Raw genomic sequence first — 25,357 nt, 5'->3', positions numbered from 1 at the left:
CATTACAACCATAAAGAAGACTGCTGACAGGATCTACAGGGTACGTTCCGAAAGTAATGCAATTGAATTTCCCGCACCGCTCCTAGTAGTCGGAGTGGGAGCGGGCCACATGGAGTAGGTGGGGGGGACGCTAAGCTTTGCCGCGAAACCGGTTTCAGTGCTCTCCGAGCTGTGGAAGCGGCAGGACGTCTGTTATTGTAAACCTCTGCGCGCCGACCGTGTCACGGAAAAAATGGAATCGACGATCGAGCAACGTTACGCGATTAAGTTTTGTGCTAAACTGAACAAATCTTTTGAGGAGACTAACAAAATTATTCGCGAGGCTTACGGGGACTCTGCTCTGTCCTACTCACAAGTTTCGAGGTGGTTAAAGGCCTTTAAGGAAGGCCGGGAAGAAGTTCACGACGAACAACGCTCTGGGCGGCCGTCAACCAGCAAAACCGACAACAATGTGGCTCGTGTGCGACAACTGTTGGACTCTGACCGTCGATTGAGTATCAGGATGGTTGCCAATGAACTGAACTTGTCGTCTACTGTTGTTTTTCGCATTGTTACTGAAGATTTAGCGATGAGGAAAGTGTGCGCCAAGCTCGTGCCCAAGGTGTTGTCAGACGACGAAAAGACCAACCGAGCGGAAATTTCAAGTGAACTTTTGCAACGTGCTGAAATTGAACCTGATTATTTGGACAACGTCATCACTGGTGATGAAACCTGGGTTTTTGAATACGACCCAGAAACAAAACGCCAAAGCTCTGAGTGGCACACTGATCAGTCCCCCAAGCCCAAAAAGGCAAGAATGAGCAAATCAAAAGTGAAAACAATGCTCATTGTCTTTTTCGACAGCAATGGAGTGGTCCATAAGGAGTTTGTTCCTCAAGGACAGACAGTTAACGCTGCCTACTACGTGGATGTGCTGGAAAGACTCCGCAAAAGGGTCGTCAGGACGAGAAAGGACATCTCCGCTACCTGGCAACTCCATCACGACAACGCGCCTTGCCACAACGCGCTACGAGTCCGCGAGTTCCTGGCCAAACACCAGGTGCCAACACTGCCCCACCCCCCCTATAGTCCTGACCTCGCCCCAGCTGACTTCTTTTTGTTTCCTAGGATTAAGTCAGCCCTGAAAGGAACCCGTTTTTCGTCCATAGACGAGATCCAATCCGCCGTGACGAAGACCTTGCGAGAGGTCCCAGAAGACGCCTTCCAGGGCGCGTACCGGTCATGGCAGAGTCAGAAAATCTGTGACTGCTCTTCCTTTCTCTGGATTGGAATGGACTACACTTCACTTGAGGTGCCAATATCTTTATTTCTTGGGCAGTAAAAAGGCACTTTTTCTTATTCAGATAGAGACCTACAGTCTGAAGTCAGTTGTGTGGTGGCCTGGATGTTTCTCGAAAGCCTTTAAGAAAACAGCAATATCATCCAGATACCTAAGACAAGTTGTGTATTTAAAGTTGTTGAGGCAGGTTGTCATATTGTCGAAGATAGTTGCAGTGTTACAAAGTGCAAATTGCATAACATTAAGCTTACAGGGGCCATTAGGGCTTATGAAGGCAATCTTTTCTGGGTCAGCCTCGATTTGCCAGTGGGCTATCTATACATCCATACCTGAGAAATACTTTGTTGCTTTCAAACAGTCTTAGTGTGTCATCAGTGTGTGGATTTGCGTAGACATCATTCTGTAAGATTTTGTTCAGTTGTTGATAATCAACAGAGAAAAGTCAGGGACCACTCTTCTTCTTCTTCTTCTTCACAAGCACCACAGGAGAGGACCTAAAACTGTCTGTAAGTTCAGTGACCTCACCTCATAGCATCCTCTTCACTTCCTCCTGAATTATTTGTTGTTCTGCTGGCGATACACTATATGAGTGCTGGCTTGTTGTTGGTTGACATGGTGTTTTATCATAGGTCAGTTGGTCTGTGTTTTCTTTTCTCTGGATCTGAAAGCATAAAGAAATTGTTGCAGAAAAGCTGCTGTCAGTTACCAGCATTCAGACCGAATCCCAGGGCAGTTCAATATTAGCTTTCTCTTCTTCATTGTAGTGGTAGCAGTGCATAAGTCTTCATCAGTGACATTAATATGCTCTTTCTGAATTGTTTCAGCTGTTTCTGTGTGCACCTGTTTGAATGAGTTGTGGCTACTCATGACAACTAGTGAGCCAAAGTTACCCTTCGCCACTTGTCTAAATAGGAACACAAGGAAACATATGGCCATAAATGGGATACAATTTACTGGGTCATGGGGTGACATCAAAAGGAATGCAATGAAAGTAGTTTACTCATTTCAAACACATTTAACAACTGTGGGCCTAGAGACCCATGCCTGCCCTTAAAAAGACGTTATCCATGTCAGATGGTGTTGGTGTACAGCTGCTCATGCATGGCATACCTGGTGATAACAGTTGGTGACCAGGCTGTCTCTAGTGGCAGTTGTTGGCATGCACTACTCTTACGTAATGGCCCAACTAATGTCCACTGTAAGTGATAGGTGTAGTAACTAGCAGGTTACTACAGTCCTCCTTCCTTGTGGGAAGAAAGACCAGGCATTGGCGACTGTAATTCTGTGACTGAAGAGATGTCCACGGCGTCTGTAGTTGTGCCAGAGGCAACAGCAAAAGGCATGAGAAGTTCCAGATCCGCCCGGACCAGCACATACGAATGAGTAGGACAGGGGCACCTGTGAACCCCAAGGCAACTGGTGGACAGAACCAGCAACAAAGGGGCTGGGAACTGTCTGGTCACCAGAATCCATGACAATGGGCGCCAACACATGCAGTGATGACAGCGACTGGAGAGGAGGGGCTGTGATGTCAGAGACCTATCTTCTGTCCTTGCTGACTGCAGTGTAAGGTGCCAGTACTGGCCACACGAAGCACACCCACCCTTGATGATTACGAAGCCCCAACTGCTGGAGTAGGTGGGGACAACCAGACTGGTTACCCTCGGAGTGGCCAGAATGAGGTGACAGGCTCATGGCTCATGGAGGGGCCCCTGTGCCCATCCAAGGATGCAACTGGTTCCAGTGAAGTGCCCCGAGTCACTCTTTGGTGTGAACCATGAAGACACGGGCATGAGCATTGACAAAACCGGCACTGGTGCGGAACGCCTGCTTTGTAGCAAGAGATTGAGCAGTGTCAATGGCTGATGGCTGAGCAGAAGCTCGGAAGGACTCTTGGCTCCAGTTGGCATTGTTCTGTAACAAAAAAAAAAAAAAAAAAGGGGTGAGAGCCTGCCAGGCGGAAATTCACATCTTCCTCGCAGATTGATGGGAGGTGCCTTGACTTGGCGAATGCCATTGTGTGCACCTAAGGTCTTGGAAGGGTACACAACGAACTGTGGTCCATTGTCCAAAACCAGGGTGCAAGTTGAGCCTCCTATGGAGAATATCTTCAACAGGCCTTAGCAATAGCATGTGCTGTCGCAGACAACGAACAACATAGGAAAAACGAGAAAAAGCAGCAATTGCTGATAATGTGGAAGTGTCTAAAAAGGACTGGCAAAATCAGTGTGGACTCCTTTCAAAGGCTGGTCATGACAAAAGAACAGTGTGCGCTGCTGCCTTTTGACTGGAACACTTATGGCAAGCAGCGATCAGATGTTCCACCTCCCAATCAATGCTTTGCCAAACACATGGCACCATGCAAACTATTTTGTGTGAGAGATACCCCAGTGATCCAGGTGTAATAAGCAGAGCAGCTAGAACTACAATGCCACAGCAGAGGCAGTGCTTGAACTGGTGATGGAGAAACCATCTGCCATCTGTGTCGCCTCCATATCCAGTTGAAAACAAAGCAGTTCCTCCTGGTCAAACGAGAGGTCAGGGCCATGGGGAGCCAGAACAGAGCAGCCGTTTTCCATGTTGTGGTATGCAACAAAAGTAGATCTCATTATTTTACTGGGAGAAGAATGAAGTCTATTTCTGAACACAATGAGCATCTTTCTCTGCTTTGAACACCTGCAGGCATAATAGGGAAAGAAAGGGCTTGCGGTCAGTACTTAAATGAAATTTTGCACCATACAAGAATACAAGATTTTTTTTATTTATTTAAAGGCTTAGACAATAAAAAGAGCTTATTTTTTCACCTGAGAATAATGTTGCTGAGCTGAGTTGAGTGTTTCTGACGCAAAGGCAACAGGCTCTTTGCAGCCATCTGAATGGTGATGGGGCCAGGACCACCCCCTCCTGTGATGAGACATGTCTGTGGCCAGGACCAGATGCTTGATGGGTTGAGATGTTACAAGACATGGCAAACACTGTTCTTAAACTGCACAAAACCATGCTTACAGTCTGTAGACCAAACAAAAGGAGCACTTTTCTGAAGTAACAAATGCAATGGGTGGGAGACAGCAGCTGCTCTGGGAATAAACTTCTGATACTATGCCAGTTTGCCAAGGAATACCTGAAGTTCTCATAGGTAAGACAAATGGAACAAAGTCATAATGGTGGTGACATGTTATTTCATGGGGCTCATGCCTTGCCAGAAAATTTCATGGTCCAAATAAACAATGGGAGCTGGAAAAAGTGAGATTACGATTGAAGCCAGTTGTCTTTAGAACAGTAAACAAAGAATGGAGGCTTCTTAGATGATGCTCTGTGCTAGCACCTATCTTGATGGTATCATCAAGTTAGTTAATGCAATGAGGGACAATGTTTGAAACACATTTTCAGTACCCACATTGTTAAAGACAAATTAGGTAATGGAATGGGCATATAAACTGTGTTAGCCAGTCTGTCTATTGCTGACAAAGGCTTTAACGGCTGAAAGCTATAATTGTGTGAGTATTTTTGTTGTGCCTATCTGTGACGCAGCACAAGCATTTGGAGAGCAGAAGGCAACATGTCAGTATGTTTCCACGGTGGTCAACCTGGACACATTACATGCTAATCCAGTGAAAGAAGGCAAGCTACTGACACCAGATGTCAAGCATCTTAACAGTTCTAATCATTCCAATCAACTGCAGATGATAACTGTCGATCTGTGTAACAAAGCCCATCCCCGTACCCTGGTCGAGGTAGCACCCAACATGCTGCAGTTATTCCCTATTAGGTTAGATTAGATTAGTTTTTCGTTCCATAGATCTGTGTTGAGGAGATCCTTGTGGATGTGGAACATGTCACCTTTTTTATTTTTTATTTTTTTAAAGCTGAAATAACAATACTAATAGCATAAATACATACAACACATCATTTGTTTCTATTAAAAAATTCGTCAATGGAGTAGAAGGAGTTGGCCACTAGTAAGTCTTTCAGACTCCTTTTAAACTGATCTCTATTTGTAACTAAATTTTTTATGTTTGCTGGCAAATTATTGAAGATGAGTGTTCCTGAGTAGTAGACCCCTTTTTGAACTAAAGTAAGTGCTTTTAAGTCCTTGTGCAGATCATTTTTGTTCCTGGTATTGTATGTATGAACTGAGCTGTTTGTTGGAAAAAGAGATATATTATTTAGGACAAATTTCATTAAGGAGTAAATATACTGAGAGGCAGCAATTAGTATACCCAGTTCTTTGAAGAGGTTTCTACAAGACGTCCGTGAGTTTACTCCACAAATAATATGTATTACACGCTTTTGGACTCTAAAAACTTTTGTTTGAGTTCAAGAGTTACCCCAAAATATTATATCATATGACATCATGGAATGAAAGTAGGCAAAGTATGCAAGCTTTGTCACTTTTATGTCGCCTATGCCTGCTAACACTCGAACAGATTTGTTAAGGCGTTTCTGCAGTTCTGTGGTGTGCTCCTCCCAACTGAATTTATTATCAAGTTGTAATCCCAGGAATTTAAGACTGTCAACTTCTTCTATCTGCTCTTCTTCGTACTTTATGCATATGCTGAGTGGAAAGCTCTTAAAGATTCTGAATTGCATATAGTGAGTCTTTTCGAAGTTTAATGTCAGTGAGTTGGCTTTAAACCATTTATTAATATCCATGAAAATGTCATTAGCAGATCTTTCTAGAACTACACTCGACATACTATTTATTGCAATACTTGTGTCATCTGCAAACAAAATGAACTCTGCTTCTGGCAGTGTAACTGATGAGAGATCATTAATGTACACAAGAAAAAGCTATGGCCCTAAGATGGATCCTTGGGGGACACCAAATGTAATTTCTTCCCAGTCTGATGATGACTGATGACTTAATTCACTAGTCCCTTGCACTGACACCCTTTGTTTCCTGTTAGCGAGGTATGACTTGAACCATTTTGCAGCACTGCCCGTGACACCGTAGAATTATAATTTATTTAAAAGGGTGTTGTGGTTTACACAATCGAATGCCTTTGACAAATCACAGAAAATACCTGCTGCTAGTAACTTGTTATTTAATGAGTTAAGTACATTTTCACTGTAGGTGTAAATAGCCTTTTCGATATCAGAACCCTTCAGAAATCCAAACTGTTCTTGATAATATGTTATTTGTGGTCAGATGGTTGAGAAGCTGCCTGTAGATTACTTTTTCTAAAATTTTTGAGAATGCTGGCAAAAGTGAAATCGGTCTGTAGTTTGATGGCATCTCTTTATCCCCTTTCTTGAATAGAGGCTTAACATCTGCATATTTCAGCCAATCAGGAAATGTCCCAGTTATAATTTACTGGTTACACATGTAACTTAGAATTGTACTAAACTCACAAGAACATGCCTTAATTAACTTTGTTGATATTTCATCGTGACCACTATAATGCTTTGTTTTTAAAGATTTTATTATGGAAGATATTTCTTTTGGTGATGTGAGTGACATATTCATGTACCTGAAGCTATTTGTAAAGGTTAGTTTCAGATATTCAAGGGCATTATTTACTGATCCTGACAATCCCATTCTATCAGTAACGGATATAAAGTACTTGTTAAATAGATTTGCCACACTATGCCCATCAGTTACTAATGTGTCATCTACCCTTAGTGCTATTTGCTCCTGTTCCTTTCTGGTTCTACCAGTCTCCTCTTTCACTATATCCCATATTGTTTTTATTTTGTTCCCTGACATTGCTATCTTCTTCTCGTAGTGTATTTGTTTTGATGCCTGAACTACTTTTTTAATATTTTACAGTATTCCTTGTATTTAACTAAATCATCAGCATTGGAGCTATTCTTGGTCGACAGATACATTTTCCTTTTTGTCTTACAGGAAATCTTTATTCCTTGGGTGATCCATGGTTTTATTATAGACTTCTGTTTAATTTGAGTAACTTTTAGAGGAAAACAGTTTTCAAACATGGTACTGACATTGTTCATGAATGTGTTATATTTTTCATTCATGTCATGAGCACTATAAACATCTTTCCAGTTCATATCTTTGAGCAGTTTTCTAAAACACTCAATTTTTGGTTGATTGAATACTCTCCTGTACTCAGATTTAGCAGTCTTGATAATCTGCTTAGAATTTACATCTACAACAAGGAGCTGCATGTCATGATCTGATAGTCCATTTATTTCAGGTTTTATGATATGATTTTGTTCCTTTGATTTGTCTATAAAAAAAGTTATCAATGGCTGTCCTTGAGGATTTAGTGATCCTAGTTGAAAAGTTTACAGTGTGAGTTAGATTGAAAGACAACATTACTAACTGCAGTAAATGTTTACTGGAAGATTGAATTAGAAAATCTGCATTAAAGTCACAAGCAATCAAAATTCCTTTGTCTCTTACTGTTAAATAACCCAAAAGAGCTTCTAGATGATTTATGAATAGATTATAATTTCCTGCAGGTGCTCAGTAAATAGTTACTATTATATAGGATCTGTTATGGAACTCTACTTCTGTTGCACATGCTTCTAGATGCTGCTCTAAACAGAATTTATTAATGTCAATGTTCTTGAATTTATGGCAGTTTTTAATAAATGTGGCAACTCCTCCTCCCTCCATATCTACTCTGCAGAAGTAGGGAGCAAGCTTAAATCCTGAAATGTCTAACATATCTATACCAGTGGTCACTTGATGTTCAGAGAGGCAGATTATGTCAATTTCGTTAGATGAATCCATTTCATCGATACAAATGAGTAGTTCATCAACTTTATTTCTGAGTCCCGGAATGTTCTGGTGTAATAAAGATAACTGATACTGCATACTAATGCGATTATAACTGCTTTAGTGAAGATGAACTGGCAGTTTCTGATTACTTTCTGTTAAACATTGTTTAAATGGAGGCTGTATGCTAAAATCTGACTCCTTTTCATCTATTTTCTCAAACTGAGACTGTCTGCCAATCTCTCTTAAAACTCGTTTTCTATCCCCCTTCCCTATCCTAAAAAAGGCATCCCTCTGACACCTGTGACCACTGGTATTTTACCACTTGTGACAGTGTCCCCCCTTAAGTTTTCTGCAATCAAGCCAGACAGTTTTCCCTTCCCTTTCCTGTTGAGGTGAAGGTCATGCCTAGTGTAGTCCCTCCTATCAATAGCATCCACAGGAATCAAACCAATATGGGACCCTATATCTGTCCTAAGCAGCCACTCCAACTCCAAGTTCACCCTCCATACAGAAGAGTTCAAATGAGGCCGATCATGGCGTCTCAACACAGACACAAATGCCATACCTGTATGCTTCGTTGCTGATGCTATCTTCACCAGGTCACTCTCTATGGAATATTCAGAGTCTCTGTCAATGCTGTTTCCCGGACCACCCACTATAACCACGGCATCCTCCTTTGTAAACTCCTTGCATAGAAAACCTATATCCTCTGTTACCTGACCCAGATCTGTACTAGGCTTGAAAAAGTTTGTGACCTGGTACTCTCGACCTAGATTTTCCTGCAGTAGTTGGCCAACACCTCTACCATGGGAACTACCTAACAACAGAACTTTCTTTCTCTTTACAAATTTCCCTACCTTTTTCAAGTCCTTGAAAGCTTGTTGTGCCCTTTCTACAGCTTCAGCTACATGAGGCTCATCCGATTCTGACTGAGACAACAGGTCAAATCTATTTTCAAGATTTATCACAAAGCTGTCTGATGCTCTCCTTTGCCTGTTCCCCCTATTACCTGTTGCCACTTCCCACCTCTGTTCACCCTTCTCTGTCTTTAACCTGTCCAGATTCTCCCTTGCCTTGTCTAGGTCAGCTTGAAGAGCTGCAATTTTCCCTTCCTGTTCCAGTATTTTCCTATCTCTACTGCAGATTCTACAATACCACTGGTGAGCCTCATTTATGTCCCCATTTCCCATGCCACTACATTCGCCCCAATGAAAGAAACTTCAACACCCATCACACCATACCCCAGAACTAACGATCCTACGGCATGTCACACACTTCTCACTCATGGCAAAAACAGAAATCGTATAAACTGATTTAAGTACTGGCTAATACGTAAACAAAGGACCCTAGAAACTATTCAGGCAGATATAAATAAGTTGAAAGCGTAATGAATAAAAAACACTGGTAATTACATATAAGTTTAAGTCACTGTTTACTTATGATACGCGCGTGTGAAACTAAGCTTAAAGTCTGTGCTATAGGCGCGAGAAGGAAAATAAACTTCTTACCCCATTTAATCTTATTTAACACTTCACCAACACTTCCACTAACGTAACAACACTTATAATATATTTATACCAACTTGAAACATTTACCTATAAGTTTAATTCAGTGCTTACTTAAGATTCGCATGCCTGAAATTAGGTCTAGGATTCGTGCTACAGGCGCGAGAAGAAAAGTACGCTTCTTACACTGTTTAATCTTATTTTATACTTCACTAACACTTCCACTAATTCAACAACACTTATAATATATTTATAACACCTGTAGACATTTAAAAATAGCTTAATAACAATGCTTTTTATAATTATTTAGTGCAGCAAATACTCGAAGAGTCCGTGTCGGCGCAGTGTTGCCAATTATCACTGTTCAGAGGTTCCAGTTCGTCATTTAGCTGCTGACCTCAAGAAAAATAAGTGAGATGACAATCTACAGAGGTCAGGCCGTCACAGGTGCAAATCTTCCATGGATAACAGTCAACGAGATGCCAGGAAATCTTGTTGATGTAATCACATAGGGCCAATGTGTCCAGGTGCTAGGTGTCTCAGGGATCTTATTACGATCAGTTAAAGAAACTATGGTCCTTGATATGAATGGAATTATGCTGAAAGTCACAAATGGGAAAGAAGTCCAGCCACAGTAACATATGTTGCAAACAGTTCTTCTAATTTTTGACAGAATGTAGTTATAATGTTATTCTTGGATGAGACTTTTTGCAGGCATCACAAGCAGTCATAGACTGTGGTAGAACAGAGCTCCAGAGTGACGAAGCTATTCCAAAAAATACTAATAACAAAAATTGCTTTGGTAAGTTGTTTACTGTTGTAGACATTATTACTGTGTCATCATCAGAGAGACAAGTTCCACTCATCAGTTGACTTGCTCAGTTAAACTGTGAAGCTTTCATCAATTGCAAAAAGCTACTCAGCCTCACAAAAGAAACCTACACGGCAGAGACAATAATAAGCAATCTAGCTGGTAGTGGTAACCCACTGATTACTACACCTACCACCCACAGTGGACATATGTCCAGCCATTACAGCAAGCATGTGTTTCCTTGAGTTCCTAGCTAGAACAAAAGTGATGATGTTAAGGGTCAAATTTTGACATGTTTTGGATTCTGTGTTTTTTTTCCTGCCATTTGGTTCTTCCATGGAGGCTTTACTCCAGTCATAATGGCATGTCATACAGCATCAATAGAATGTTTGTTGGCTATGTTTACCCAGGCTCAGCCACTCGCTCTTTACCCCGCCTCCCCCATGATGAATCTGTGGAAGACTGAGTTGCTTATGAGAAACAGCTTCGCCAACATTTTGTGGTGTTCTCAGTGGTCAACACAGAGTTCTGCAGGCCAGAACAAACTTTTTTATTGAAGTGTGAGTGATGGATAAGCCATTAATCCTACAATTTGACGTGATGGTGTTCACCGTGTCCCTAGTCAACTCATAGATGTGTGCCAGATTAAGATCCCCACCATTGCCGTGCGTGAAGTGTCACTTGGCAAGCTATAACAAAGAACAGATTCCTGTTCTCGGCCAATTTGTGGCTGACACAGTTTATATGCCCATTCCATTACCTACTTTGTGGTTAACAATGTGAGTACTGAAAATCTGTTTGGTTTTTATATTGCAGATGAGATTCATCTCATGACAGACCTAGTGGCTTATCATAATTGGACAACAAAAAGACCCTCACAATTATAGCTTTTGGCTGTTAAGGCCTCCATCAACAATAGACAGGCATATGCTCGTGCACCACCTTCCCCCCCCCTCCCCCCCCCCCTCCCCCCCCTCCCCCCCCACACACACACACACACGCAGGGCAGGGAGTGGTGAGGGGGGGGGGGGGGTGCGGGAAAGGAGAGAAATAAGAAGACTGGATGTGATGGTGGAGGCTGTGTAGTGCTGGCATGGGAACAGGGAGGGGCTGGATGGGTGAGGACAGTAACTAACGATGGTTGAGATGAGAAGGGTCCACATGAATGGCCACCGACAAACTGTGGCCAAGAAACAAGTGGACCACCCTGTTGCTAAATATGCTCCCAAAAATGATATCCTACATTTCAATGACTGCTTCACAGTCTGTGCCATATGGATCTTTCCCATCAACACCAGCCATTCTGAATTGCACAGGTGGGAACTTTCCCTGCAACACATCCTACATTCCGTACCCCTTCTGTCCTTAACCTTGGTTAGTCAGTGTCCTCACCTATCCAGCCCGTCCGTGTTCCCATTCCAGTACTACACAGCCTTCATTCCACCACCACAACCAGTCTTTCTATTTCTCTCCTTTTCTGCAATCCCGCACTCGCCACACTCCCGCACACTTCTCCCATGCCCTCAGTCTAATCCTCAGCACTTCGATGTCTACCAGCCCCACCATACTATCCATCCCCCTCCATGCTCCAGCCTCCTCCTTACCCCCACCCAGTCGCCATGCCCATCATGCACTGGTACTGCTGCTCACAGTGTGGTTTCAGTTGTCAGATCTGCAGTTCTGTGTGTGTGTGTGTGTGTGTGTGTGTGTGTGTGTGTGTGTGTGTGTGTGTGTGTGTGTATACACGTGTCGCACATATGTCTGTCTATTGTTGACGAAGGCCTTAATGGGCGAAACCCATAATTGAGAGAGTCTTTTTGTTGTGCCTATCTGCGACTCAGCATCTCTGTTATATGGTGAGCCGCAACTTTTCTTCTCTAATATTTTTATATTCCATCCTAGATTTTTCATTGTTTGATTCCTTTAATGAAATGTGAGATTTAGACACTTTCTGTCTTATTTGCATTCACAGTATGGCATAGGACCGAGACATTCTTTATGTAGGAGTGTGTCATTTTCCCTTGACATTGCGCCCTGTTCTTCAGTTGTATTTTTACTAAGCAGACTTGCCGCTGATTGTCACCACACATTTTCTTCATTTTGGCCTGGAATTTGTCCCCTCTATTGAGATTCATTTCAGTGCTCTTGAAGCACAATTGCAGTGTGTGTCTAAGTGAAAGTACAAATTTGGCGAACACTTCATGTCATCCTACCTGTTGTATTCGATGACTCTGTCACATTATTTCAGCTACTTCTTTGGGGCATGACCAGCATCTCCAGAAACTACAAATGGATGCCTGATTTGCAGCTAAATAATTCTGGTTTGGAATCCATAGGTCTTCTAAATATACAGACCATGGGAACAATGTAGTTGTTGTATCCCAGTTCCTGTGGATGTAAGCAATGGCTTTTATATTGCATAATTGGAACACGGTGCTGTAAAGGTTTGGTTATGTATGCAAACATAGAATATTCCAGGATGCTGCTATTCATAAATTCTTAATGTTCTGGAATATACGAACATAAGATATTCCAAGAGCCTTACAGAAGTAGCAATCTACTGCAGTATGCCAGTCAGTAACACTAACCCATATGCCACACTACACACCACATCTCACAGCAATATGTTGTTGTTGTGGTCTTCAGTCCTGAGACTGGTTTGATGCAGCTCTCCATGCTACTCTACCCTGTGCAAGCTGCTTCATCTCCCATTACATACTGCAGCGTACATCGTTCTGAATCTGTTTAGTGTATTCATCTCATGGTCTCCCACTACGATTTTTACCCTCCATACTGCCTTCCAGTACTAAATTGGTGATCCCTCGATGTCTCAGAACATGTCGTACCAGCCAATCCCTTCTTCTAGTCAAGTTGTGCCACAAACTCCTCTTCTCCCCAATTCTATACAATACCTCCTCATTAGTTATGTGATCTACCCATCTAATTGATCTACCCATCTAATCTTCAGCATTCTTCTGTAGCACCACATTTCGAAAGCTTCTATTCTCTTCTTGTCCACACTATTTATCGTCCATGTTTCACTTACATACATGGCTACACTTCATACAAATACTTTCAGAAACGGCTTCCTGACACTTAAATCTGTACTCAATGTTAACAAATTTCTCTTCTTCAGAAACTCTTTCCTTGCTATTGCCAGTCTACATTTTATATCCTCTCTACTTCGACTATGATCAGTTATTTTTTTCCCCAAATAGCAAAACTCCTTTACTACTTTAAGTGTCTCATTCCCTAATCTAACTCCCTAAGCATCACCCGAGTTAATTAGACTACATTCCATTATCCTCGTTCTTCTTTTGTTGATGTTTATCTTATATCCTCCTTTCAAGACACTGTCATTTCTGTTCAACTGCTCTTCCAAGTCCTTTGCTGTCTCTGGCAGGACTACAATTTCATCAACGAACCTTAAAGTTTTTATTTCTTCTCCGTGTATTTTAATACCTACTCTGAATTCATCTTTTGTTTCCTGTTATTGCTTGCTCAATATACAGATTGAATAACATCGGGGAGAGGCTACAACTTTGTCTCACTCCCTTCCCAACCACTGCTTCCCTTTCATGTCCCTCGACTCTTATAAGAGCCATCCGGTTTCTGTACAAATTGTAAATAGCCTTTCGCTCCCTGTATTTTACCCTCACCAGCTTCAGAATTTGAAAGAGAATATTCCCGTCAACATTGTCAAAAGCTTTCTCTAAGTCTACAAATTCTAGAAACGTAAATTTGCTTTTTTAAATCTAGCTTCTAAGATAAGTCGTAGGGTCAGTATTGCCTCACATGTTCCAGTATTGCTACGGAATCCAACTGATCTTCCCCGAGGTGAGCTTCTACCAGTTTTTCCATTCATCTGTAAAGAATTTACTTATTAAACCAATAGCTTGGTAATTTTCACATCGTCGATACCTGCTTTTTTTGGGATTGGAATTATTATATTCTTCTTGAAGTCTGAGGGTATTTCGCTTGTTTCATACAGTTTGCTCACCAGATGGTAGAGTTTTGTCAGGACAGGCTCTCCCAAGGCTGTCAATAGTTCTAATGGAATGTTGTCTACTCCCGATGCCTTGTCTTGACTTAGGTCTTTCAGTGCTCTGTCAAACTCTTCACGCAGTATCATATCTCCGATTTCAGCTTCAGCTTCATCTACATCCTCTTCCACTTCCATAATATTGTCCTCAAGTACATCTCCCTTGTATAGACCCTCTTTATACTCCTTCCACCTTTCTCCTTAGAACTCGGTTTCCATCTGAGCTCTTGATATTCATACAAGTGGATCTCTTTTCTCCAAAGATCTCTTTAATTTTCCTGTAGGCAGTATCTATCTTACCCCTAGTGAGATAAGCCTCTATATCCTTACATTTGTCTCTTAGCCATCCCTGCTTAGCCATTTTGCACTTCCTGTCACTCTCATTTTTGAGACGTTTGTATTCCTTTTTGGCTGCTTCATTTACTGCATTTTTATATGTTCTCCTTTCATCAATATTTCTTCTGTTACCCAAGGATTTTTACTAGCCCTCGTCTTTTTACCTACTTGATCCTCTGCTGCCTTCACTACTTCGTTCCTCAAAGCTACCCATTCTTCTTCTACTGTATTTCTTTCCCCCATTCTAGTCAACTGTTGCCTTATGCTCTCCCTGAAACTCTGTAAAACCTCTGGTTCTTTCAGTTTATCCAGGTCTCATCTCCTTAAATTCCCTCCTTTTTGCAGTTTCTTCAGTTTTAATCTACAGTTCATGACCAATAGATTGTGGTCAGAGTCCCCATCTGCTCCTGGAAATGTTTTAAAATTTAAAATATTTTTCCTAAATCTCTGTCTTACCATTATATAATCTATCTGAAACCTGTCAGGATCTCCAGTGTTCTTCCATGTATACAACTTTCTTTCGTGATTCTTGAACCAAGTGAAACTTCCTGGCAGATTAAAACTGTGTGCTGGACCGAGACTCGAACTCGGGACCTTTGCCTTTCGTGGGCTGTGAGGACGGGGCATGAGTCATGCTTGGGTAGCTCAGTCGGTAGAGCACTTGCCCATGAAAGGCAAAGGTCCCGAGTTCGAGTCTCGGTCCAGCACACAGTTTTAATCTGCCAGGAAGTTTCATATCAGCGCACACTCCGCTGTAGAGTGAAAATTTCATTCTTGAACCAAGTGTTAGCTATGATTAAGCTATGCTCTGTGCAAAATTCTGCCAGGCGGCTTCCTCTTTCATTTCTTAGCCCCAATCCATATTCACCTATTACATTTCCTTCTCTTTCTTTTCCTACTATCGAATTCCAGTCACCCATGACTATTAAATTTTTGTCTCCCTTCGCTATCTGAATAATTTCTTTTATCTCATCATACATTTCTTCAATTTCTTCGTCATCTGCAGAGCTAGTTGGCATATAAACTTGTACTACTGTAGTGGGTGTGGGCTTCGTATCTGTCTTGGCCACAATAATGTGTTCACTATGCTGTTTGTAGTAGCTTACGTGCACTCCTATTTTTTTGTTCATTATTAAACCTACTCCTGCATTACCCCTATTTGATTTTGTATTTATAATCCTGTATTCACCTGACCAAAATTCTTGTTCCTCCTACCACTGAGCTTTACTAATTCCCACTATATCTAACTTTAACCTATCCATTTCCCTTTTTAAATTTTCTAACCTATCTGCCCGATTAAGGGATCTGACATTCCATGCTCCAATCCGTAGAATGCCAGTTTTCTTTCTCCTGATATCAACGTCCACTTGATTAGTCCCTGCCCGGATATCCAAATGGGGGACTATTTTACCTCCAAAATATTTTACCCCAGAGGACCCCACCATCATTTAACCATACAGTAAAACTGCATGCCCTCATGAAAAATTACGGCTGTAGTTTTCCCTTCTTTCAGCCGTTCGCAGTACCAGCAAAGCAAGGCTGTTTTGGTTAGTGTTACAAGGCCAGATCAGTCAATCATCCAGACTGTTGCCCCTGGAACTACTGAAAAGGCTGCTGCCCCTCTTCAGGAACCACATTTTTGTCTGGCGTCTCAAGAGATACCCCTCCGTTGTTGTTGCACCTATGGTACGACTATGTGTATCGCTGAGGCACGCAAGCCTCCTCACCAATGGCTAGATCCATAGCAATAAATCTGTCTGAAAATGTAATGTAGGAAAAGGTAGATTGCTACTTACCATAAAGAAGACATGTTAAAATGCAGACAGGCTCAGTGAAAAGACATTTACATAAAGCTTTCAGCCACAGCCTTCATCAGCAAAAGTGAAATACAGACCAGTCATATACACAAGCAAGCACACCTCATACACGCGACTGCATGCTGCAGCAGCTCATGCCAGAATGCATTCCAGCCTGAGCTGCTGGAGTCGGCCGTCATGTGTGTTTGGGTGTGCTTGATTGTATGTATGAATGGTGTGTGTTTCTCTTTCGCTGAGCTCAGGCTGTGGCCAAAATCTTTATGTAAGTGTCTTTTAACTGTGCCGGTCTGCAACAGAACATGTCTTCTTAATGGTAAGTTGCAGTCTATCTTTTCCTGCATTGTTGATATTCATACCTGAAGTTTCCATTGTTTGAAAATATAATGTGCAATATTTCAGAGGCACATCAACTAACTTCGGTATGCCTGATCTCAGTGAGGCCTGTAATGTATTCTTAAAATTCTGATGTGCATAATACTACTGCTAATTAGGGTGTGGTGAATCAGATTTGGATTAGTAGCTCATTTTGAATAGAAATAGAACTATAGGAGTAGGCATTGTGCATTAATAAGATAATAACTTCCTCGCGTTTTATGCTGGTCCCCACCCCCACTCCTCCCACTCTGTGTGTAGTTGGTGAGGGAGAGGGAGAGTTTCCATTGTCAAATTAATTACATACAAACTTTTATGACTCCTTTTGCTACATCACTTACATTTTACCTAATGGCATTCTGTTGCGTTTTTGTATATTTGTGTGTTGGTTCCTTTATTCTAATGCATTTTTGTATTTCATTCTCTTAGCCTCAAGGACCAGTTTTTCGGCAGCCGTGTCCATCACTGAATATTGAAGATCCACCATATGGCCCAAGGACCCTGCATTTTGCTTTGCAACACTTCCATGGGCATTATGATTCTGCAGCACTCTTAAGCAAGGTGTGGTTTGTTAATCTTCTAAGAATAAATATTTGGATCTTTGTTTCTTTGTGCAGTTATTCTTATCATTATTACCGCTTTTACTATTACTATTTACTCTGATGTTGCCCTAAACAGTAATGTGTGTCCGAAGAAATAATATTTGTATATGTGTCCCAGGAAATAATATTTGTGCAGGCAAATGGTTAGATACTCACTGTTTTACATTTGTTTCTTATTTTATCTTGTTTGAAACAAGCAAATATTGAGTCTCTTGTATTCATCTCTCATTGTGTGATCTGTGTTTAGCTTTATTATTCAGAAATAACATGCACATGAACAGTCGAATTGGAAGGAGTCACAATACTTCAGAGAGAGAACTTATTGAATGAAACAGTTCATCATGGAATACGACTGGGATGTCATCGTACCAGATACCAGCTGTCTGAAAATTGAATAGGGATGACCGAGACATTCAGTATAAATATATTTGATTGCAAAGACAGTGAGTCCATGGTGCATGGGGACACTCCAGAGTTTATGTAAGGACAGAGATTTTCACATGTCACCATATCAACAGTGTACCAGGAGTACCTAGATTTTGGAAAAAAACACTGTTGTTAGAATCGATTAGCATGGGTAACAACATGTTTTGGAAATGTTGGCATCAACTATAAAGTATGTAATTGCAGCTAGACCACCGTACAGTAAATCAACCACAAATTTGTTACTGACCCACTATATTTCAGTTAAAATAACTTCATAATAAAGAAATTTTAACAATCTTGACCTAGGACTTTGTCAAGCAGAGTTTCCAGCTGTTACTCAACACTTCACACTCTTACACAAATACCCCATGCAGCCTATCTCCCCTGGACCCCTCCTGACCCTTGGAGCCAACGGCACCTGAAAGGGCACTGCTGCTTGTGCCTGCAAAATAGTCAACATAACAAGCATATGGAGCCCAATAAAAAAGTTTTGACTGGCTGACATCCAGCCCCACCACTTGACTCTGAAACCTCAATCACAAAGTTATTTCACGTATTTATTTGGCATTGTCAAATGGAAAGTCAGTTGTGTCATAATATGTGGATAAAAAATCCTTGGTCAGAATCACTAAAATTCCTTTACATGATAATTAGTTTCAGGTCATCGTCAAGCCATCTCTATAGCTTTACCAGTTTTATGCAGTCTCCATTAGCCTGATATGGCATATTTACATTGTTATGTGGGATGATATGCAGTCTGTTGTGTTAAAATATGTGGATAAAAAATCCTATGTCAAGATCTGAAGATGGTTCATCAGTGAGCTGAAACTACTTATTAAATCAAGGAATATTGGTTATCTTAAACTAGAATTTTTAACCAACTATTTTAACACAACAGAACATGTATCTTGACATTTGACAATGTCAAATAACTATGTAAAAATGCCAAGTTAGGTTAAGGGAGATTGCAAAAAGCTAGTAAAGATCTGAAGATGCCTTGTCAGTGAGCTGAAACTAGTTATTGTATACAGGAATGTTAACAATCTTGACCTAGGATTTTTTACCCACATATTTTAACACAAGTGATCACATATCTTCCCATTTGACAAAACAATGTAAATATGCCAGATCAGACTAAGGGAGATTGCAGAAAGCTGCAAAAGATCTGGAGATGGCTGGCTCATCAGTGCGCTAAAACTAGCTATCAAATAAAGAAATTTTAACAATCTTGACTTAGGACTTTTTATTCCCATGCTTTATAAGTTATTTTAATCTAAGTATACTTCACTATGAAGTATAGAAGCTACCATCACATGTTTGCCTCTGGTCCCTAGATGTTATTTGACTGTGAGGTTAGCATGGATGCAAGAATCTCACATTTAGGACCAAAAGTGTGGAAAAAATTGACAGGCCTAATGTGTTGGTCATATTCATTGGTGTACATTGAAGGCCTGAGGCGAATGTGTTGAGAACCATGTGAAGTGGTGCATCACACCTACCTGCAGGGCACAATAGTGGAAGTATATTTACATGGAATGAAATAACATCCTTGGCACTTGTACAATTATCTTTCATTGACAAATAATACATAAACTTACTGACCCATCATTTGCATTTGGTAGTTCATCTACAGCCTCAAACCTTTGATCTACACCTTCAACAAGACAAAAGATACTTCTACCATACCCATCCACCATCCATCCAAAATGTTCTGAGACTGATTTTATTCCCTCTTGTAAGTGACATCAGTGCAGTAACTATAAGGGCAGCTTGAACTAACAACTGTAAGATGTGCATTTGACCAGTCAGTTGTGGGCAGGTAGTTTCAAGCAGTGAATGTGCAACCGTTGTGTGTCAACATTGAGCATTCACAACCGAGCATTGAAGTGAACATCTCTAAATCAAGTGTTCCAGATATTCTCCAGAGTGTTATTAATACGAACCTACCACAAAATGACAAAGTTCAGAATACATATGTGACAGTTCACCAAGACCAAAGAAGATGTGAATGTGAACAACACCCCAAAGAAGAACTTTTCTGACAGTGTCACCTGTTTGTGTGAATGTCCTGTGCATTGCACTCAGTTTTGGAGGAAAAGGGGGGGGGGGGGGGGGTCTATGTAGAAAATCTGAAGCATTAAAACCACCATCTTAACTTTCTCATTTATTATTTTTTGACTGATAGCGTCTTTTGTGAATGGTTTGAAGGAAGGTCAAAGAACATGAGAGTGGTGACCTGGCCTCACATTGAGGATACCTGGGGCACCACCAGTCTCAGAGAATTGAGGGCTGTTGACCAAACATTAATAAGACATCTACCCATCACATTCTTATCCCAACAGCTACCCAACATTTTCTTATGAATTTGTATCATCAGTGCAGAAATAAATTAGCAAATGGTAATACTGCTCTGAATGCTCTCTGCTAGAGGTCTAAATTTTGCAAGAGACAGACCATTTTCGGGGTTACTTAAGTTGTTATCATGTTGGTGCTCTCTCTCTCTCTCTCTCTCTCTCTCTCTCTCTCTGTGTGTGTGTGTGTGTGTGTGTGTGTGTGTGTGTGTGTGTGTGTGTGTGTACATCATCTAAAGAAATGACAATTACCCATGTTCATTTGTCTTTTCCATTGTCTGTATATTAATTAAAGTTATTTAACTTCTATTAGATTTTGTTAATTGAATCTAAAGTAAATTCATAATGTGATATTTAATTTCTTAATTGTGTTTTTAGTGTGTTGAGCTGGAGAACTACCAGGCAGCTGCAAAACTTGCATTGTTGGGCAGGATGTATCACCAGGCACTATCTTTCCAGTTAAAGGCTTTGACTCTAGCTGTTGCTTCAGATACCAGTAAGATTTCCTCAGAGGAAATTACTATTCCTGAAGCAAGCACTCATTCGAGTTTTGAAGAATGCCAACCATCTGGAAAGATGAATGTTTTCTCTTCTACCAACAAGCATCATGAAACTGCAGCTGATAAAGACATCTGCACTAGTAAACATTCTATTAACAAAGACAAAGAAAAATCAAAAATGGAATTTAGTGAAAACCATGTAGAAGAGACATCGCAACTCCAACAGTCGTCAGAATTTACAGAAGGGGACAGTGAATATTCTGTTTCTGAACATTGTAGAACAGATGCCGAATCAAGTCAGGATATTAGTGTGAGTTCTACACCAGAGAATCTTCTCTCTTTGGAAATTCACCCATTTGCTATTCAGGGAGGGAAGGAGCAGATGTCTGAGGAGACTCGGTACCTTATGAGTCCAGATTCTCCATCATCACTTCCCCCAGGGTTGCAGACTCCTGATCTAACAAGCTCCCTTGGTAGTGATGAAAGGTGTCCTTCAGTAGCACCTGATGTGCTGTTTAACAGTGCTCTTGCAGGCATTCATGATGAGAGTAATGCAAACTCTTCACATTGTAATCAAGCTGAAGATTCTAAAATAATGCCAGAAGTAAGAGTAAATGGTAATACAGAATTATTGTCCTCCAAGCAATTGACTGTCCAGGAAAGCAATGCCGAACAGGCTTTGCTGGAAAATATCACAAAGGAAAAGGAAAGTAGTAAACCTGACAGTTTTCCAGGAAAAGCTCCTACAATTTCAGAAGCAGATTCCAGTAGTTCTGGTCTTTTGACTAGAAATGACATTGTAAAACAAGTGACAGTAATTATGGAATATTATATATCTGTTATGGAAGAGGACAGCCATACAGCAATGAGTCATCTTCTCCAGGAGGTAACTTCCCTTGATGTTTGCATAATAGTTATTAGTTACTTTCTTAGTACATTTTTCATGTAGCTATGACTATAACAAAATTTAGACTCACCTACACCATCCAGAAAAAGCTAGAGAATCGTTTCTCATAATAAAACAATGTTAATCTAACTTCAAGTCAATTCAGAAGTTTTGAAAATGAGTGTCAGATTAAACAGTGTCACAGATTAATTGATGTTTCCAGCATGAATAATATGAACATTATACAACAACTAGTAGAATACTTCTTTTAACGTTTGTGTTTTTATTGTTATTTCAGTGCTACAATGGCTTACAGTCAAATGAATATGCACAATGTTGTGCACAGTTACTTATTTAAAACTGCATTCGTATACCTCATTATTTTCTCAGAGAGAAGTGCTGAACAATTTTGCACTCAGAAAATTAGTCTACTTGTAAATTTTTAGGCTCTTACACTTTCCAGTGTGATACCACCCCATGAACAGAGAAATCTGATACTTTAGAAACACACATATGCACATCATCCTACCTAAGGCCAATACAATCTCAAACACCAGAGTAACTATTGACATTTACTATTGGGTGAGGGAATTATTCCTACCTGATCAGGAACTATGATTGAAGGATAAATATTGGAAAGATGCCCTACCATCTGCAGTCCTTGAATAAGATGTGATAGAAGCTGTTGCAAGTTTTCTAAATCCAAAAGGGTATGATTGCCTCATCTCCAGCATGTAGGTATCTTAGCCAGTCCAAGGCATGCATTTCAATGGCCCAGATACCACAGATGGCAGAAACATAATGATTTGTTTATCCATCATGTGTGCATGTGCATCTCACTTTGCTAAACCCTGCTAACAATCTTAATATTAATATGCGTACAAGTTGATGGGCTGAAAGATGCCTCCCCAGTAGTTCTTCACTGAATTGTTGAGGAAGAGTATGTCAACCATCTGCTGTCCCAAGAAATCCCACTACTACAGGTTGTGCACCATTACCTTGTGGGCATCAAACTTGCACAGCACATCTGTAGAGTACTGGCCTAGTTCCAGTCCATTCTCAGATAGATAAAACTTTCACGTTAAAGTAAAGACAGAAAATCTTGAGATCAGACAATGCAGGTTTTGTTCTCAATACTTAAAATTTCATAACAGCATACTTTCAGCTCAGAATGGAACTTCTATCTTCTAAACAATCTGTGGGAACATCTGGAGTGGTTAGGAGGAGGAGGGGTGGGGATGATGATGCATATGTGAAATATACAGTCTTGTCTGTATAAAACAGCAGGATTGTTTAGACAAGGTTTATGAGGCAGCCCCCTTAGGAGATAAAAAAATTTTCTCAGGAAGATGCCTGTTGTTGTAAGAAAATGATGATATAGATTTCACTGAAGGATATATTCTGTTAGATGATGATTAAGGGTATAACCAGAGTGCAGTTGCAAGCAATAAACTCATGAAACAAAATTGGTGGAAAGTCGTAAGGCAGAACAAAAGATATAGTGATACAGTGCAATGTCTAGAATGGGAGATAATGTAGGCCATGAAGTATAAGAAACTTTTTGTAAGACAGTTGGATCATTGGGCAGACATCACATTCCAGTTTTGCAAGGAACTCCACTTCATATTAAAAATAAATGATATAGTCAACAGCCTATTTAGGCAAAGCAGATGGACAGATAGTTTCTGCATTCTGAGAGTGGGAAAAAATCCACTTAAAACTGTGAAGTATTAAAAAAAATATCTGGATTGTGTAAAGATCCCCCCTTAGTTTTCAACATTGCGAACATTAATTTTAAATGGCATTGTGGCATTGCTTTTCATTGCAAACCACTTCATATGCAATGTTTGTAGATAAAGTTCAAGAGATGAATCTTCACACATTTTGTTAACTATTTTCTTAGCATGCAAATGGCATAGTGTTCAGAGGCAGTTACAACTGTGTAGTCTTAATACAACTCATTAGGTCCTGAGTTGCTGAAATGACATGACAGAAGCTTAATAACTTGTTTCCAGATTATAATGTTTTATCTCCATTTAATATTAATTACTTCACAGTCACAAATACTGTCTGAAATCACAAGGCAAGCATGAACTTGGAGTGCACATAAACATTAAGAAGCATTAACCACAACATGTCAAAGACTTTCACATCGTGTTCACCCTCTCTGACGCAGATTGGCAGTAGAAGGGTGGGGAGTGGGAGCAGGAAAGGGAAGAAACTGATGATATCAGCTGCATTGGGACTTTGTGCAGAATTGGTGGTGATGAGTGAAAATGTGTGCCAGACAGAGACCCAAACCAGGATCTCCTGCTGACTCGGCAGTCACATTGGACAGTGCACCATCTGAACACAGTGTTTATCGCAAATGAACAGACTACCTTGGAACACTCCCCGGCCAAGACACATTCTCACCAGTTGCCTCCTATCCACAATCCCCATCCATATCTCCCATGCTCACTAATTGTAGATTCCTGCTTGGAGATCAAATGATACTGTCCATTTGCACTGAAGATTGTGGATCCATTACGTATTGAGTTTAATCTTTATTCCCCCCTCCAAGTATTCCTTTTATATTGTGTGATTGTACAAATAATTTAACTTAGCTTGCAATAAACTGCTGAAACTTTCTTGTAATTTTGGCAGGGTATAGAATTTTGGTTGCAGAATGCTCTACCGGTGAATCATCTAGAAGATCTGCTGCTGAAATACATGTCCAAACTATTTTTTCCTCTTGGCCTTCAACTTTTCTGGTAAGTTCATTATTTATTTTTGTTTTCATTATATTTTATTAAACTAAACAAACAAGATCACAAATAAAGAGGCTGTAAAGAAATCAAGCTTTCAAATTGATGTCTGAAACATGATGTCTTTCATGATGTTTATTTTTTTAGAACAACTAAACACACAGCATGCACCAGTGTAAGTCACTTAGTGTGAAATAAATAAGAAATACCAGGACACCAAGGCAAAATATTTGCAGCAAAATTGTTAAGAAATAAAATTCCGTGAAATCAAAAACAAGGGCAGTAACATCAGTGGTGCATCAGGAATTCCACTGTTAAGTGCAGTGAGAGTGGATAGGTGGAAAGAGTACACTGAAGGTCTCTGACAGGAAGACATTTCTGATGACATGATAGAAGCAGGAATGGCAGCTGAGATGGAAGACATAGGGTATCCAGTATTAAAGTCCAAGTTTAACAGTGCTATGAAAGATTTGCAATAAATAAGGCAGGCAACATTCCTTCTGAATTTCTAAAATCACTGGGGGAAAGTGGAACAACATGACTATTCAGGTTTGTGTGTAGGATCTATGGGACTGGAAACATACCATCATAGTTTCTGGAAAATGTAATCCACACATTCTAGGGCAGTTAATTGTAACAATTACATACATTCAGCTTAATAGCTCATGATTTGAAGTTTCTGTCAAGAATAATATCCAGAAGAATGGCAAGTAAAATTGAGGAGCTGCTAAATGACAACCAGTTTGGCTTTTGGAAAGGTAAATGCCCCAGGCAGATAATCTTGATTGTGTGTTTGATAATGGAAGCAAGATTTAAGAAAACTCAGGACACATTCAGTAGGTATATTAAATTATTTAAAAAAAATTGACAATGTAGAATGATGTTCAAAATTCTGAGAAAAATAGAGTAAGCTATAGAGAAAGATCGATAATGTACAGTACTTACAAGAACCAAGGGGGAACGATAAGGATGGAAGACCAAAAATAAAGTCCGTA

The 25,357-nt window shown here is 40.4% G+C and overlaps 1 protein-coding gene across 4 annotated transcripts in view; it reads left to right on the top strand.

Annotated features, from left to right (window-relative positions):
* Window positions 1-25,357, top strand: part of LOC126334689 (uncharacterized) — a 405,460-nt gene that overhangs the window by 328,562 nt on the left and 51,541 nt on the right. For all 4 annotated transcript variants that reach the window (XM_049997175.1, XM_049997176.1, XM_049997173.1 and 1 more), the window contains 3 exons: window positions 17,280-17,411; window positions 20,608-21,615; window positions 24,262-24,368. In XM_049997175.1, the coding sequence (XP_049853132.1) occupies window positions 17,280-17,411; window positions 20,608-21,615; window positions 24,262-24,368 (1,247 nt within the window). The remainder of the gene's footprint in view (window positions 1-17,279; window positions 17,412-20,607; window positions 21,616-24,261; window positions 24,369-25,357) is intronic.

Source organism: Schistocerca gregaria, chromosome 2, assembly GCF_023897955.1.
Source record: "Schistocerca gregaria isolate iqSchGreg1 chromosome 2, iqSchGreg1.2, whole genome shotgun sequence".
Lineage (NCBI taxonomy): Eukaryota > Metazoa > Arthropoda > Insecta > Orthoptera > Acrididae > Schistocerca > Schistocerca gregaria.
This window is presented reverse-complemented; position numbering and strand designations above follow the sequence as displayed.